Genomic DNA, 17,012 nt, shown 5'->3' on the forward strand with positions numbered 1-17,012 from the left:
TTTTGTTTTATAACAGTGTAAAGGCATTCTGTTTGTACAATGGGCTCTTCTCTGACAGTATTCTTGAAAGTAATGCTGTTATAAATTTTGTCCAGATGTGGGCCTCCTAATTTACCAGGTGTACTTTGTGTAGCAAATGTAGTTTTATTTTGTTAACTACCATCCATTCCTTCCTTCAGCTGAGCTTGTATAAATATGATACTCCAAATATCAGGAAAGCATTAGTGTCCTCCTTGAATGCTTTACTGTTTTCTTAACCTCAAAGAAGTGTAATAACCTACTGTTAGTAAGCATCTGGGAAAGAATTGTCCCTGGATATGGGAAGAAAGGTGCTTATATGGCATGGGATACCCCTTACCTTGGAAACAGTGAGGTTTCACAGAAACAAAATCTGATTGGAGGTAGTCAAGTTTCCAGACTACGTTGCTTCAATTTAAGTTATCACTGCTTTTTGAAATAGCCTTGTAATGAAGAGTGTCTTTCCTCCTGTTTTTTGGTTTGTTTTTTTTTCTGATCTGATGTCAACACAAGAACCTGGCTGTGTTCAGTAGCATAGTTGTGCAGCACCATTGCCTGCTCTAACAGAACTCTAGAAAGATCTAGCTTGGAATAGCTTTGGTGGTCATAGTCCTTGCACTCTTCATTGATTTTAAAATTTACATTGAGTGTTACTAAAATAAGTAGTGTCTTGACCTAATCTATCTTTATCTAGACACTAAAAGAATTGCTGAACTTGTGTTTGTATCATTTCACCTGTGAGACCAACACTGCTGGTGATAGTACATCTGTGCTGGTGCCTGGTGTGAGACCAGAGCACTTGGATGATAGTGCAAAGCAGTGCAGAACTGGAGATATTTTACTTCTATGTGGTGGTTGCTGTCTGCAGGTCTCCAAGCCAAAGAGCAGATGGGAATGTCAGCTTTGAAAGTTATCCAGTGTTCATGTTTGTTTGTTTGTTTCTTCATTTTCTTTTTTTTAAACTGTCTTTTTAACGCAGTCTGGTTAAAACCCAGTGTATTTGGTGCACTGTCAGTTGTTCATTCAGTTCTGATCCAGTCTAGTTATGGTTAAAAAAGAAAAAAAAAGCAAAAAAAAAAAGCTTTGATTTCAAATTGACTACTGAACAGCTGCTCTAGCGTCATTCTAGTACTTAAAAGAGTCATGCTCTTCAATCCAAAAATGCTATCTAGTAAACTTAGGCAAGTTTTATGCTGTATCCTGTCTGGTTAAGACTATAAAATTAAAAGAACACTGTAGAGAAACTGGTGTTTTTCCTCCTTGTATCATGCATAGATTTGGGGGAAATTTGCTATTTGTTATCCCTTTTCTATAAAAACCCTGAAAACCCTTTTGGCAAAGTAACCCTAAATGCTATCTTATTGAGCAGAAGTGCCAGAAGGGTTTTCAAGTTGGAGCCACTAAGCAATGGTAACTCTTAGAACTTGGTTTATCCTTTTGTCTTCACAGCTAAGCTAACAGTTAATTCTGTCCCCTGAGTTAACCTTGGCCATCTTTCATAGCTGCTCTTACTCTGCACCAAAAAAAAAAAAAAAAAAAAAAAAAAAAAAAAGCTCAATCTTTAGAAAGAGAACAACAGTAAAATTAAATCCAACTGACTCTCTCTCTCTCTCTCTCCCTTTAGGGAACTCCTCGAATTCGAATCCTATCCAGTGGGCGATACATGCAAATCAATAATGCTGACCTCGGTGATACAGCAAACTATACGTGTGTGGCAAGTAATATTGCAGGAAAAATGACCAGGGAGTTCATGCTGGCAGTACATGGTAAAATCATGGATTCATTCTTGTGCATTCTGCTCTTTGCATGGTATTTCTGCTGGGGCTTAAATGGGAAGGAAGCATTGGAAGTCTGTTTTTTAACCAAGCGCTGGCCACATAGGCTGTATCTGAGCTATGGGACCAGGTGTGTTAGTTACCTCATGTGTGTCGCCATCCCAGTTCACAACTGTCCCCCTCACTGGGGGACCAGCTGTAGACCCACTACAGCTCCCTCTTTGGCTCATTATGTTCCTGCTACGCATTCTACTTTAGCAAGAGGGTTGGGCTTGATCTCTTGAGGTCCTTTCCAACCCCTGCGATTCTGTGATCCTGGTTCAGAGGCAGAATATGTCCAGACTGACATGCAGATACAAGACTAAGAAATGCTCCTTGACACATTTATACAAATTGTTAAAGCATTTCACTGGTATCTCGGTGGGCTTGCAGGTTTCATCACCAGTTTTTCAAGCTACTTGAAAACTGTGGCTTTTCTGAATCTACAAGCAGGCGATGGTAGGAACATAGGGTTTGGAGAGCCTTGTATATCCAGGGCCTTGCATCCAAATTCCTGACCTCCATTGCACTAAGCCTGTTGTATTTCTTGAATTTCAGTGTAAACCTGTTTATTTTCTCAGCTGTAGACTGGTGAGAAACAATTCTGTTCTCACACTAAAGATAAATGTTTTCTGTTCTATTAATAACTCAGTCATATAAACTTGCATGACACTGAGTCCCTCCAAGGCTGTTATTTGCTGTCCACTTAAAATTCTTGTTTCTCCTTAATTTAATTACAGGAAGGATATAATTTCACAGTCTTATTTTGCTGAATTAAATGTCATAAACTCTTTGGCAATTTTAGCTATATGATAATCCTTGCAGTTACTAGCTAAAATGATATTTACAATGCATTTAAGACAGACTTCTTGTTTTTTATCTCATTTTGAATAGTAGCAAATACCTTGTACTAGACAAAATGGTAAGAAACTTACTACTGTAAGTTTCTTCATTACTGCATCTGCTTACATGTGTCCTGTTTCAATTAGTGCGGCCTAAAAGTTCTTTTTCTGATAGCATCTGGGATTTTCCCTTGACAGAGGCTCCAACAATCCAAAGTGGCCCTCAGACTACTGTTGTCCATTTAAACTCATCTGCTGTTCTGGATTGTACTGCAAAAGGAGTACCAGCCCCCAGAATTGCATGGAGGAAAGATGGGGCTGTTTTTAATGGAAACAACACAAGGTATTGTCCTGTAGTCAAAATAAGTTCTTCTCAGTTTTTTAAGAATACACCAGGTACAGAAAGCATAATTAGACATGTAGGACTTGTAAATGAGTTTTGGTTTCACAGCTCAGAACTGCTGTCAATACTGTCATTTCAAATAGACCCAAATATGAAAAATCCAGTGGTAGAAATAGTGGCTTGGAGAAGCTGTTCTATGGAAATGTAGCAGTACTAAGGATTTCACCCTTTGGTTGCTTTTGAAATTTGAACAATAAATATGGGAGATATTTACTTTTTTTATATCTGAATTTTTTATGATGAAGCTGAGCAATGTCATCCAGACAAAGAGCTCCTTGAGTATCCTTTGTAATTTCTGATATAATAAAACTTAATACATATGGCCTAACCATCAATAAGTGATTCCTGTCTTCTGATTGTTTGGAGGGGGAAATAGCTGGGCATTTTCTAGAACCGAGCAAGTGCTTAAGAATTCAATTGTATTTCAAAGAAAAAATAAAATATACAATTTTTTGTTTTGGTTTGTTTTTTGTTTTTGTTGTTGTTGTTTTTAGATTAAATTAATGTAAATAAAAAAAGGTGCTCTAGACATCTGCAAATCTGTCGTCATGTATATAGAAGCACTGTGCCAATTTGATTTTATAACTTATCTGGAAAGTAGATGTGCTGGAAAAGAGTGAAATCATGATAGGTGCAGTAAATGAGGAAACTGTATGTGCCCAAATTAGACACCGTGTGTTGAGACCATTTTTGTGCAACCTATGTCATCCTGTGTCTTCTGTCCTGTCAGGGTAGCTAATGGTTCTGTTGGTTGGGTAGTGGGGGAAAAACAATGTGGCTTTGTTTCAGATATTCCATATTAGAGGATGGATCTCTACAAATCCACTCAGTACATGTTACTGACACAGGAAGATACATGTGTATGGCAACTAATGCAGCAGGCACCGAGCACAAACAAATTGATCTGCAAGTCCTTGGTAAAAGTTTTGGTTTTAGATAAATATACGTTTTCTCAAATCTGAAGTACTTTTGTATCATTTTTTCTTGTTCAGTCTGATATGCTTGGAAGTTTTGCCCTTTTTCAGTTACTGTGTATGTTTTTGTTTTGTCTTGTTTTTAAATGGGAATTTACAGCCTTAGGAACACAATGCAAACATTTATAAAAAGAAAATATCTTTTCCTTTTTACCGGTTGTGTGCACACCATATGAAAATAGGAAGACTCAACACATCCAATGCTTCATGTTTAGTAGGTTCATTACCACCAAATTACTCTATTTATAATAATTAAGTAAATGTTTACAGGCAGCGCAGCTCTGTATATAGGTATGTGAGCATGTGTGCAATTATTGTGAATAATTAGTCTTTGTTTGTCCTTAGTTCCTCCAAATATTGCTTCTGGACATACTAATATTACAGTTACTGTAAATGTGCAGACCACTCTGCCCTGTGAAGCCACTGGAACCCCCAGGCCAGTAGTTAGCTGGAAAAAGAATGGGCATCTGCTTAGTCTTGACCAGAACCAGAATACTTACAGGTGAGGGATGTTTTCTTTTCACTGTGGGTTTAAAATTCATGGGGATTAACTTGGCACTTTAACAACTATCCATACCGAAATGTAATTTTATATAGCCAACACAATTTGTTGTCTGATTACCTGAGGAGAAAAGGAAGTATTTTACTAGCTTTTACTTTCTTCTTTTTTCTTTGTTCAGACTTCTGTCTTCAGGTTCCTTAGTAATCATTTCTCCAACTTTGGATGACACTGCTGTCTATGAATGCTTTGTGTCAAATGATGCAGGAGAAGATCAAAGAGCAGTTGAGCTCACTGTTCAAGGTAGAGGGAATATCACTGTTAAAGGTGTATGGGTCTTAGAATTTCTTTAGGATATACCAGTGCTAGGATGAGACTTTGTTTACTTTATGATATCCTTAAGTCTTTGGTATTCCTAAGAAAGATGAGTTTCTTTCTAGAATTCATAACAAATGAAAATGGACTAACAACACTGATCTTTGTTTTTAGTTCCCCCGTCCATAGCTGATGAAGCCACAGATCTCTTGGTAACAAAGCTGTCTCCAGTAGTAATTTCCTGCACTGCCTCGGGGGTTCCTGTTCCTTCAGTTCATTGGACCAAAAATGGCATAAAGTTACTTCCCAGAGGAGATGGCTACAGAATTCTCCCTTCAGGTACTGTGCAAGGCTGGAGTCCAGATACAGAAAACTAAAGAAAGGGATGGATTATGCACATCTAGAAGTAATTAATTAGATACAAGTAATTCCTCAAAAACAAACAAACAACAAAAACCCTTTTCTTTATTTAGAATAAAAATATAGACCTCTTAAGGTGAGTGCTGCAGGAGATTCTCCGTGGATGCAGGGTACTGCCATGTGCTATAATGCGCTCTCTTTCTGCTGCAGGTGCTGTTGAAATTCCTGCTGTTCAGTTAGCACATGCAGGTCGGTACACCTGTGTGGCACGGAACACAGCTGGTTCTGCTCATAAGCACACAACTCTTCACGTTCAGGGTAAGGTGGGAAAAGAAAATGCATTCTGTAAGAAAACTTTGCTTCCATAATATGTGGTTGTGCCACAGAGTAAAGATGAGCACAGACTGGACTGTCAGTAGCACTTCCACTGAGCTCTCTATAAGGATGGCAGAATTTAGAATGTCTTCTGTATTTTCTAGCCTTGAACATTTACCAGTTGACATTTTGCCTTTCATTGTGTTCCACAGAACCACCCATTATCCAAATTCAGCCAGGGATGCTGGATGTCGTTGTGAACAATCCCGTTCTGTTACCATGTGAAGCAGTGGGAACACCTCAACCCATAATAATGTGGCAAAAGGAGGGTATCAATATAATGTCAACAGGTATCCTCTTACAGTCTGTAATTCAACCCAATTTGCTGGAACTCAGAAACTTTCTCTCTGTTTTGTGAATGTCCAACTTCATTCTTTTAAAAAGAAAAAATGAAATCCATTCTTTGCTTACATTTGTTTCAGGAAACAGTTACATGGTTCTTCCCAATGGCAGCTTACAGATTACAGAATCAGCTGTTGAAGATGCTGGCACTTACACATGTGTTGCTCAAAATCCAGCCGGCACTGCTCTGGGGAAAATCAAACTGAAAGTTCAAGGTAAATCAAATTCTAAACTCTTGTAGTGATTTATAGACAATAAATTCATGCATGTTTTCTGTTTGCAAAACCTAAATATAAGCAGCATAACAGGTCCTAATGCTTTCCTATGTGATGTGACATGAAGTAGAGCCCAGGAGGTTTATTCCCTTTAGTTGTCTACTTTAGGATCAATGTATGCTTTTAGGCTTGTTTTCATTGAGAAATCCATGTTTCTTACATCATCTCTATCTTCTCTAAATTTTTGTAATCCTTTTTCAGTCCCTCCTGTCATCAAGTCCCACCCGAAGAAGTATGTTGTTCCTGTTGATCAATCTGTCACTCTACACTGTGATGCCAAAGGCAACCCTGGGCCAGAGATCAGTTGGCATAAAGATGGCCAGCAAGTAACGGAATCCATGAGAAGAAGAATCCTTAGCACTGGGGCACTGCAGATTGTGTTTGTGCAGCCTGGTGACACGGGCCAATACACATGCATAGCTGCAAACGTGGCAGGGTCCAGGAGTTCCAGCATGGAACTTGTTGTGCAGAGTGAGTAGGGCTATATGTACACAAGGTGTACTGTGACAGTATGGACCTGTGGAGGGTGAGGAGCTGGGATGTAATGGAGAAGATCAGGAAAATAGGGCTATTTGATCTGTGAATTTTATTGGTTTGTACTATCAGACAGTTTGTCAAACTCAGGAAGAGCATTACTTTCCTTTAAGTCAATTTCTTCTTTATAGCATGTATTTCACATGCTCTGTGGCATGCTTAATGGAAAGTCATTGGTGGATTCAAGAAACAGTACAGAAGATTCAAGTCTCTTCAATCCAATATTGTATGTTTTTACAAAAGGAACTTTAAAAATGTTTATTTAAGTGCATACATATTTTTACAGCTCCACCCAAGATTCACAGTATGGAGGCACATTACACGGTCGTGGAGGATTCCCGTGCTGTTCTGGCCTGTGTGGCAGATGGAATTCCAACACCAGTAATAAACTGGAAGAAGGACAATACACTGTTAGCAGAGATAGCGGGAAAATACAAGGCTGTGCCAGGTGGAGACCTCATTTTGGACAACGTTGTTGTAAGTTCACTAAATGTAAGATGTGACTTGACTAGCTTGGATGTGATGCAACCCTACTTCTCTTCATTTTCACCAATTTAAGGATTAGTCTCTTTTTTTGCCTTCTTGTTCTTAATATTTTAAAGTCATTATAAATGTTTTATTTTCCACTGTTGAGTAAAACGTCTGCAAAAAAACATGTAGTGATAATTTCTCAGAATGGAGAAAAACAAGTATAAGGCCATCTTTCAAAAACAGAGGAAGCAGGAGTTCAGATGAACCTTTCTACCAAATGCTATTTTTAAATGTTTTGATATTCCATTGCCATTACAGGTGCTAACATTGTGTAAGATACAGCTACCCGAGCGCTTTTTCTTTCAGCCTGAAGATTCTGGCACTTACACCTGTACTGCTAAGAATGTTGCTGGAGAAGACACGCATACTGTCACCCTCGTTGTTCACGTACTCCCAGCTTTTACTGAACTGCCTGGAGATGTAACTTTGACTAAAGGAGAACAACTTAGATTAACTTGCAGAGCAACTGGGGTACCCGTGCCCAGAATATCTTGGACTTTTAACAATAACATAATTCCAGGTGGGAGATACTATGTTGCTGGTCATTCTGCTCTAGATTTTTTCCTCTCACAGAACTGCAGTTGATTTAGAATAAGGAGAGGAAAAATCCTAGAGATAATGAGCTTGTCAGGCAGTGATTGAGCACAGAATAAATATTTTAAGTATTATGCAGTCATGTGATTAAATTGCTCCTGAGACACAGCTGCAAGAAGGATAATTAAGAAATTGTTCCTATTCTGTAACCAATAAGGTAACACATTAAAAACACACAGTATTTGATGACATTTACTCAACATCCAACAATTAAAGTTATTTCTCTTAAGTATGAAGAAAGTCTCAGCAGTGCAAAGAATACAGGTGCATAAAGCTTGAAACTGTAGGACAACTTTTGTGATTGTGCACATGTGGGAAAATGTAGCTGTGACTTTTCTGTGCAATTCTGAGATGTCTTAGAAATGAAATGGCACAATGCCATTTCTGCTGAATAGCACTTTAAAACAGTCTTAAGAAATATCAGCTATTCAGATGCATATGTTTAAAATCATTGAAGTAATCCTTTGCTGTGTGTTCTCCCTTCAGCACGGTATGATGATGTAAGTGGACACAGTGAACTTGTTATTGAAAGTGTATCTAAAGATGACTCTGGTACCTATGCATGCACAGCAGAAAACACAGTTGGCTCCATCAGAGCTATTGGTTTTGTGTATGTCAAAGGTATGTATAAAAAAGCAGCAGTTGTGATCACTGTCAGAGATTCCTGCAGCCATGTTCATATTAACAGAGAATCACAGAATCATAGAATAGTTTGGGTGGAGTGGGACCTCAAAGATCATATAGTTCCAACCCCCTGCCATGTGTTTGTTGCCACCCAGCAGTTCAGACTGTGCGGGGCCCCATCCAGTCTGACACCTCCTGAATGGGACACTGGAAACTTCTCTAAGCAGCCTGCGGCAGTGCCTCACCACCCTCTGAGTAAATAATTTTGGGATACAGTTGGCCTTGCAGGCTGCGAGCACACACTACTGGTTCACATCAAGCTATTTGTCCACCAAAGCACTTTCTCCATGCAGCTGCTCTTCTTCTCTCAGTCTTTGCATTTGTCACATTATTTGGTACCTTTTTTTTTTTGGATGAATGGGAATAAAATAGAAACAGATTGAAATTCACATTTTGTAAGTCTTAAAGTTAGGGATGAACAATTTCTTTGAACAATTCCACTCAGGGTATTTTATTTTCCTTCTGCTATTTGTTTGCTACCACTTGTTTTTTTCAGAGCCTCCGGTCTTCAGTGGGGATTACCATCCTAGCCAAATTGAGCCCTTGGGTGGTAATGCTATGCTGAACTGTGAAGTTAGAGGGGATCCACCTCCAACCATCCAGTGGAGCAAAGAAGGAGTGGGCGTTCAGATTAGCAAGAGGATCCGACATCTTAGCAATGGTTCTCTTGCTATCTATGGCACTGTAGTGAGTTCCTGTTCTGTTGTGATGTGTTTTGGCACTGCAGTTAACAAATACAGGGTTCCAGATCATATCATTTTGAAACAGTGAGACTGGATACTGAACACAGTTTATTTTTACCTTTAAGTCACTCTAAAATCATACTCAAATTACTGTAACAAAAGTCAGGGAACTGTCACTTCCTTTAATTGTCAGAAAGTCTGTATCTACATACCATTATTTGGCGTATGAAATCTTGACACCCAGTTAAATGGAAATTTTATTTTGGACCTTTAAGAGAGCCTGGGTTCTGCCCATTAAGATCAGCTGGAAAGCAATTATGTTATGCAAGTGCAAATTTGTAACATCCAAGTATCCAACAGGAATGACAAGATCCTTTTTCCCACGCCCCCTGGCTGTAAATCCATGTAAATCTTTATTTTATAATAGAGTTAGAAGCAATAGCTTCTTTGCAGTTATTTAGGGAAAGAAAAAAAAAAAAAGAGGTCTGATCTGAATCAAAGGAAATTAAAAAATGGAATAATTACAGTAGAAGTTATTTACAGTGTTATCTGTTAATAATGGCAATATATTGGATAAAGTCTTAACATTTAACAGTGTGCCTCTTAGAATCCAGTTTATGCCATGTTGTACTACAGAAGATTCACTCACATAAAGAAAACTGAAACCCTTGTTATATCCACGTGGACAGGTTACATGATTATTTGCCTTTTGTTCTTTAGAACGAAGATGCTGGTGGCTACAAGTGTGTGGCAACCAACGATGCTGGTGTGGTGGAACGCAGTCTAACGCTCACCCTTCAAAGTAAGGCACTAAACGATAAGCCTTATGCCACTAAATGAGAGTAGTAATCTCCCTTTGCAGGATTTGCAGCTCCTGTTGGTTTTGAAGGTCGGGCACTTCAATATACTTCAGGTTAACATTTATCTCATCTTTCACTGTTAGTAGTGAGGTTGGCAACTGAGGTCAAGGAAGGAAAGCACGTGAAGGATGAGCACATGTAGTTCATTCATCTTAGAAATCAACTTAGGGCAGGGATGAATCATCTTCTGAAGAGGGCCCATTTCTCTCAGTTTTATGTACAACTGGATTAAACTACACCTGACCTTTAAATTGAGAAAGTTACGTGAGATGAATGCTAATATTTTATGTTTTGCAGAAATAATATTTTGGATTTTTTTGCTACTGGCTGTAAAATTTTATCACTTGGTGTTGAGGTAGTAGACTCAAGCAATCTGGATGTGTGCCTTATATCAGTTGCCCCAGGACATAGTTAGTTGCATCTTTCTGCAGGTTTTTTTAAAGTGTAATGTGGGAGTGGGACACAGTCTTCCTAATTTTGGCCCTCAGGTTGCTACACATTAAAAACGGTCTTATTGGTGTTGATTTAACTCGCATGTTCTATCATTTGACAGTGGAAGATGAATGATAATAGTTTGTCAAAATAAAGAGACTAGGTTGTTTTACCTTTTCTGACCAGACATTTAATACTTCCTATAATGGAAGAATGTACCCATGTGCTGTTGCCTAAAGCCTTTCTCTTTCAGGTCCTCCAGTCATCACCATTGAGCCTGCAGCAACCACTGTTGAAGCTGGTGCTACAGCAATGCTGAACTGCCAGGCCAGTGGAGAACCCCCTCCAGCCATCAGATGGTCTCGCCAAGGTCATCCACTTGTGAGCAATGACAGGGTGACTGTCTTGTCTAATGGCTCCCTGCATATTATTGCAGCACAGAAGGAAGATACATCTGAGTATGAGTGTGTAGCAAGGAATCTAATGGGATCTGTTCTTGCTAGAGTTCCACTGACTGTCCAGGGTAGGTGCACAATAACTTTCAGGGCAATAACTTTCAAACTAGTAGATTCCAGCATAAATTGATAGTAACAAGACTTTATCTTATCCCTTCCATGTATGAATTAGGTGCATGTTAGAGCTGTTCTGAGATGTCTCAGTGGGTTTGTGCTTCATGCTGTTTTGTTCCTCTGATTGCACTCATCTAGCTGTATATAAAAAATAATGAAAGATCTTGAACTTGATCCCATCCTTAGAATGTATATAATTGTATCTCTGAAGGAGAAGCATTTAGGAACATAATCAGAGCATCTAAAGTGATCTCTGAACTGCAGTAAGACATTTCTGCAGTAGTAAGGACTTGAAGCAGGTTGGATTTCCAAGCATGGCTTCTGAAGTATGTTTTCTTCTTTGCTCTCTCAATCTTAAGAGCTGTCATCATAAATACGTGTTCCCAACAGAACACCATTTTTCCCTCTGCAGTGCATGGTGGATTTTCAGATTGGCTTGAATGGCAACCTTGCAGTGTAACATGTGGTCAGGGTGTTCAGGAGCGCACTCGTCGATGCAACAACCCCCTTCCAGCAAATGGTGGGAGGCTATGTGAGGGGCCTGACACAGATGTGCGCAGCTGCCACAACAAGCCATGTCCAGGTATTTAATAGATCAATATATTTTTTTATTTGCCTTATGTGGTAGAAGTGCCGCTCTGCTACACAGGAGGCTCTAATCCCGGGGGGTTGGACTCGATGATCTCTAAGGTCCCTTCCAACCCGCACGAGACTATGATACTATGATACTATGTCAGGTGCTTCAGTAATATACCATTTTCACCATTAAACAGATGAATTTTTCTGACAGGGTGAAATTCACCTTGAGTTTTGTGGAAAGGAAGTCTATGCACATGCAGTTTTCTGTTTGTTTGTTTTAAAGGATTTTAATTCAAGCTGAAAATTTCTGTTTCTTAGTTGATGGCAACTGGTCCGAATGGGGGCTTTGGGAGGAGTGTTCAAAGAGCTGTGGACAAGGGAACAGGACCAGGACCAGAACCTGCAGTAACCCACCAGCCCAGCACAATGGGAAGCCATGCAGTGGCAGTGCTGTGGATTTCATCATGTGCAATGTTGGGTTTTGTCCAGGTAGGAGAACGTTGTTGCAGAATTGGCTGTGTAAGGGGCTTTTTTTTTTTTATCCCAGCAATTTCTTTTCCCCACTGAATAAAAATGCTAATGCTCTAAACATACCCCACAAAACCAATTAAAATGGGGGTGGGGGGGAAGGCCATATAAGGCACACCAATAATAATTTATGAAATTAGCAGCATTTTTCCTCTGCTTTTAAAATTTTCAGTCACATGTTTTTCTCCTGGCTTAAACTGCATTTTAAGATTTCTTTCCTGTCTTGGTGTAGTACTTACTGCATTTGACAGGATGTAGTTTATTCATAGTTTATTGCTGCTAGCGTGTTTCCTTCTGTGCAGTTTTCATTATATGGATTTTTCCCATTCACTTGGCTTTGCTGCTGTCACAAAATTGTGTCCATCCATAGCCTGAGATTCATTTCTGTAGGTCTTGGTAACAAAGTCCTTGTTCCTGCTTACTGGTACCCACCAAAGGCAGTGCACCAGCTTTTTGCTAGCATTCCTTTCCCAGGCTAAGACCTTTGGCCTAGTGTGAGGCTGTCACATCCAGTTTAACTCCAGATTTGATCAAATTGTTCTGTTCTGCTGTTTAAAGGTTTTAATCAGGTGAGAAGGTATATTCAGGAAATGAGAAGGAAAGGATCTCTCTTTTGGAAACTTCTCACCAGGTTCAGCTTTTGCTTGAAGTGAAGGTTTTCTTAAGGGCTTATTCAGAGTATTTTACTTATCAGTATTTTAAAAGGTAGACAATTTTTGTTTTGTTTTTCTTCTTCAATGTTTATTTTGCCATTGGCTGTGTAGCTGTAATGTCAAGTTAAAGCCGCTGAATAGTTTGAACAGTTGTGTGGCTGTACTGACTTTGCAGCTGATGGTGAGTGGAGCTCCTGGCTTCCATGGGGCCCATGCAGTGAGAGCTGTGGGAAAGGCATGCAGACGCGGCTGAGGCTCTGCAGCAGTCCCCCTCCCTCACATGGTGGGTCCCACTGCCACTGATGTGCAGAGGCAGGTCTGCAGCAAGAGGCACTGCCCAGGCAAGATGTGTGTTAGATAGAAAGAGACGAAATGGCAGTTTACAAATTCTGCTTAAGTTGTATCTAATGCTTTTCAGTTCTAAAACTGTAATCCCTGGAAAAAAATCCATTCAAGCCTTCTACTTTCAGAGGTCCCTCCCAATCTTCAGCATTCCTTTGTAGACCTAACATGTGGGATTTCATCTTCAGTCCTTGTGTTGCTTCCATTACGTAGCATCCTGAATCCTTGGCTGTTACTTTACAGTCTGCCCAGTGTGGTGATTTCAGGAGCATGGATATGCATGGATATCTAAAGCTAAGGGAGTGGCTGAGCATGAGGACTCAGTGATCCCTGACCATGAATGTGGTAGGACCACAGCTTACCTACAGATTGTGCTGTTCTCCAACTTTCAATCCTGAAAATCCATATGTAGAAACACCTGCGTACCTGAGATGTTCTACAAGGAGGGTCAGTAATGTTCAGCAATCATTGTTACCCTGATGTAGCTGTGACTTAATTTATCTCAAACACCAGAAGCTGTAACTGTCCCGTGCTGTGCCTTTCTCACCAGTGGATGGGAAGTGGGCCCCATGGGGCAGCTGGAGCACCTGCACTGTGTCCTGTGGTGGAGGCAACAGTCAGAGAACACGCCAATGCTCAGACCCAGCCCCACAGTTTGGAGGTCACAGATGTGAAGGAAATGACATACAAGTTGATTTTTGCAACAGTGATCCTTGTCCCAGTGAGTGCTTTCAGTTTGGCTGCTTGTCCACTTGATGAATTTGTAAGGGTGGATGAGAGGGAGGAAGGCCTCCACAAATCACATTGGTCCTCCCAGTATATGCAGAAAAATCAGGGAATCTGAACACAGGCAGGTGACACTCAATGCCTGACAAGATCATCTCTCCATCTCTCAGCAAGACTGGGGCAATGTAAAGACTTCTTGAGAGGACAAACCAGCAGCAACTGCTGTATAAGCACCTGCTGGACTGTCAGAGGGCTCAGAAACTCAGAATCATCTGGGCTGGAAAAGTCCTCCAAGGTCATCAGTTCAGCCATCACAAGCTGACCTAGTTGTGCACCTCTATAAAGTCACAGCTGTCCAGGCACAAAGTACTGCAAATCTGAAATCTGCAACTCATGCAATGATCTGGTGACTTGTTTTGTTAGTGAGATGTGCTGCATGCTTTCTCCATTAGTCACTTAGCTGTGGTGTTGTGGAATTGGTTATTGCACACCAAGAAATCACTGAATGCTGGACAAGATAAATCGATCTTTAAGTCTGGCTTTTATTTTTTGTTTAGGAAAAAAATTAATTGGGCTACAATTCAATAGGAATATTTTCCTGCCTTGAATGTCTGTTATTATTATCTGCTATCAAGGGAAAGTTGCATAAAATCTGACATTTATTTTCACAGTTCATGGCAGCTGGGGCCCTTGGGGCAGCTGGGGAACATGCAGCCGCTCGTGCAACGGTGGGCAGGCGAGACGGTACCGGAGCTGTGACAGCCCTCGCCCCAGCAGCGGCGGGAGGGCCTGTGCAGGGGCTGACATGCAGATCCAAAGGTGTGGCACTGACCTGTGCCCCGGTGAGTGCTCCATAGTGCTGCAGGTCACACAGAATAGATATGAGGTGGTTGTGTTGTAAAAAAAATGCTGTTAGTTCCAATTTAATAGTGCTGCTGTTAGTTGCAATTTCAAACAACCTAGAAATCCGCGCTCGTTTTTTTTTGTTTTTTTTATTACCACCACTTACCATGATTTCCTCTTTCACATGCTAGACTTTACCAAAATAAGTTACAATAATCCTTTGTGGGAAATAGAATATGGAAATCTCTCACACACGTAATGATTCTGCTTTTGCTTTACAGTAAGTACAGTTTATTAGGCTCCCAGCAAACTTCCATAACTTATTTCAGGAGCAGGGAAGGATACTAAGTCCGTCTGTTTTAAATCAAACTATGATCAAAACAGTTAACTGATCTATTAACACAAGAATCAGTGACCTTACATGTTCAGGATCAGTGCTGGCAATATGGGACATAAACCACTATGAGAGAGACTTAGTAAACACCTACAAATGTCTAAGCTTCCTTCCATAATTCATCGTAGAAAAGTGTTTTAATTAATTTGTTAATTTCTTTTTATTTAAGAAATCATTAAATCCCTCCTGTGTGCCTACCCTTCTGTGTATCTTCATCATGGGGGTAGTGCAGTAGCTTTGTGTGTAGGTGTGCTGCTTTTAACACCCTGCTGACTGTCACTGTGGTAGCAAAGCCCCCAACCAGGCCACACCTCACCCTCAGGCTGTGGGTGTGTGGGGGCTTGTTGCTCTCTGCAGTCACCCTCCTGGCTTAAGTGCCTGCTGCTTGCAGTGTGCAGGGGAACAACACTCGCTGGGAGATGGTGAGATCAGTGGGGCAACTTCTGGCAACACTGAGCCCAGTTTGCTTTGGTTGTTTACCCTCATCATACCTAGGTTTTTCCCCACAGCCATAGATCTTTGTGCTGTATTTTTACTTCTCTGGTGACTTAGTGCCAGTAGGAGCTCAGCACTCACCACTGCACTGCTATAGTGCTGTACCACCTCAGAAGGAGACAGGGAGAAATTAAGATGGGAAAAAAAACAAAAACAAAACAAAAAAAGAACCAAAAACAAAATTAAAAAAAAATAAAATAAAAGCACTCGTGGGTTGAGATAAGAGCAAGAAGATCATGCACTATTTACTATCACAGGCAAAAAAGACTCTGCGCAGGAAGATCAGTATAGTTGGTTGCCAATTTTGTAATAGCAAACAAAGCATTAAAACTAAATTCAGCTAAAAACATCTTAGCCCCATTCATCTTCTTTTACCTCCTCCCTTTACTTTTCGTTGCAAACTTTTCATTGTTACCTTCTCCTTAGCAACTGTCATCACCAACTGATAAGACATTTCCAGATGCTCTGTTCACACTATGTACAGTCACATTCACAAAAGTCAGCCATTGTTATTGAGGCCGTACTACCAGGAGAACATTTTGGAGACTTCTTCCCTCCCTGTGTAATTTGGCCAGATCTAATTGGTCCCTTGTGAGCATTTGGATCAACAGAACATGTTGTCTTTATTTGAGATTTATGGTTTGTTTAGTTTGTTGTACTCTTCCATCAGTTTTATACTCACGCTGTTTCAGACAATTATTTTTTAAGAATGATGCCCCTAAAGCTCTGAGCAGTGCTTCTTAATGTTGAAATCACACAATTGCCAGGGGTGGAAAAGGCGTCCAAGATCATGTTCCTTAGTACAACACTTAAATGTTTCATAAACACCTCCAGGGACAGTGACTCCACCTCCTCCCTGCACAGGCTGCTTCAGCACCTCACCACTCTTTTGGAGAACAATTTTTTTTAATGGCCAAACTGAACCTCCCCTTGCACAACTTGAGGCTGTTTCTCTGTTTCTATTGCTAATTACATGGGAGAAGAGGCTGACCCCCACCTCCCCACAACTTCCTTTCAAGGCAGTGGTAGGGAATGATAAGGTCTCCCCTGAGCCTCCTCGGTTCACTCTGTCCTAGTTCACTCAGCTGTTCTGCATAAGACCTGAGCTCCAGACCTCTCACCAGCTTAACTGCCCTTCTCTGGACACACTCCAAGGTGTCAAAATCATTCTCATAGTGAGGGGCTCAAAACTGAACACAGAATTCGAGGTATGACCTCACGGGGCTACAGAGGGGCCATTTCTTCCCTACCTTTGGTGACTGCACTATTGCTGATACCAGCTGGGATGCCACTGGCCTTCTTGGCTACCTGTACACACCTGGCTCATGTGCAGCTGAGCATTGACCAG

The 17,012-nt window shown here is 40.5% G+C and overlaps 1 protein-coding gene across 6 annotated transcripts in view; it reads left to right on the forward strand.

Annotated features, from left to right (window-relative positions):
- The window catches only part of HMCN1 (hemicentin 1), a 184,835-nt gene that overhangs the window by 149,906 nt on the left and 17,917 nt on the right, over positions 1–17,012 (forward strand). For 4 of the 6 annotated variants that reach the window (XM_085510830.1, XM_085510831.1, XM_085510832.1 and 1 more), the window contains 20 exons: positions 1,643–1,784; positions 2,873–3,017; positions 3,867–3,994; positions 4,397–4,553; positions 4,732–4,853; positions 5,040–5,204; positions 5,436–5,543; positions 5,753–5,890; positions 6,023–6,157; positions 6,419–6,688; positions 7,038–7,228; positions 7,541–7,802; positions 8,363–8,497; positions 9,057–9,247; positions 9,964–10,045; positions 10,789–11,058; positions 11,517–11,687; positions 12,002–12,172; positions 13,757–13,927; positions 14,604–14,774. In XM_085510830.1, the coding sequence (XP_085366956.1) occupies positions 1,643–1,784; positions 2,873–3,017; positions 3,867–3,994; positions 4,397–4,553; positions 4,732–4,853; positions 5,040–5,204; positions 5,436–5,543; positions 5,753–5,890; positions 6,023–6,157; positions 6,419–6,688; positions 7,038–7,228; positions 7,541–7,802; positions 8,363–8,497; positions 9,057–9,247; positions 9,964–10,045; positions 10,789–11,058; positions 11,517–11,687; positions 12,002–12,172; positions 13,757–13,927; positions 14,604–14,774 (3,325 nt within the window). The remainder of the gene's footprint in view (positions 1–1,642; positions 1,785–2,872; positions 3,018–3,866; positions 3,995–4,396; positions 4,554–4,731; positions 4,854–5,039; positions 5,205–5,435; positions 5,544–5,752; positions 5,891–6,022; positions 6,158–6,418; positions 6,689–7,037; positions 7,229–7,540; positions 7,803–8,362; positions 8,498–9,056; positions 9,248–9,963; positions 10,046–10,788; positions 11,059–11,516; positions 11,688–12,001; positions 12,173–13,756; positions 13,928–14,603; positions 14,775–17,012) is intronic. The other 2 variants (XM_085510827.1, XM_085510829.1) reach the window with 1 other exon arrangement.

This window comes from Coturnix japonica, chromosome 11 (genome assembly GCF_054131305.1).
Source record: "Coturnix japonica strain WE chromosome 11, WE-NBRP24, whole genome shotgun sequence".
Classification (NCBI taxonomy): domain Eukaryota; kingdom Metazoa; phylum Chordata; class Aves; order Galliformes; family Phasianidae; genus Coturnix; species Coturnix japonica.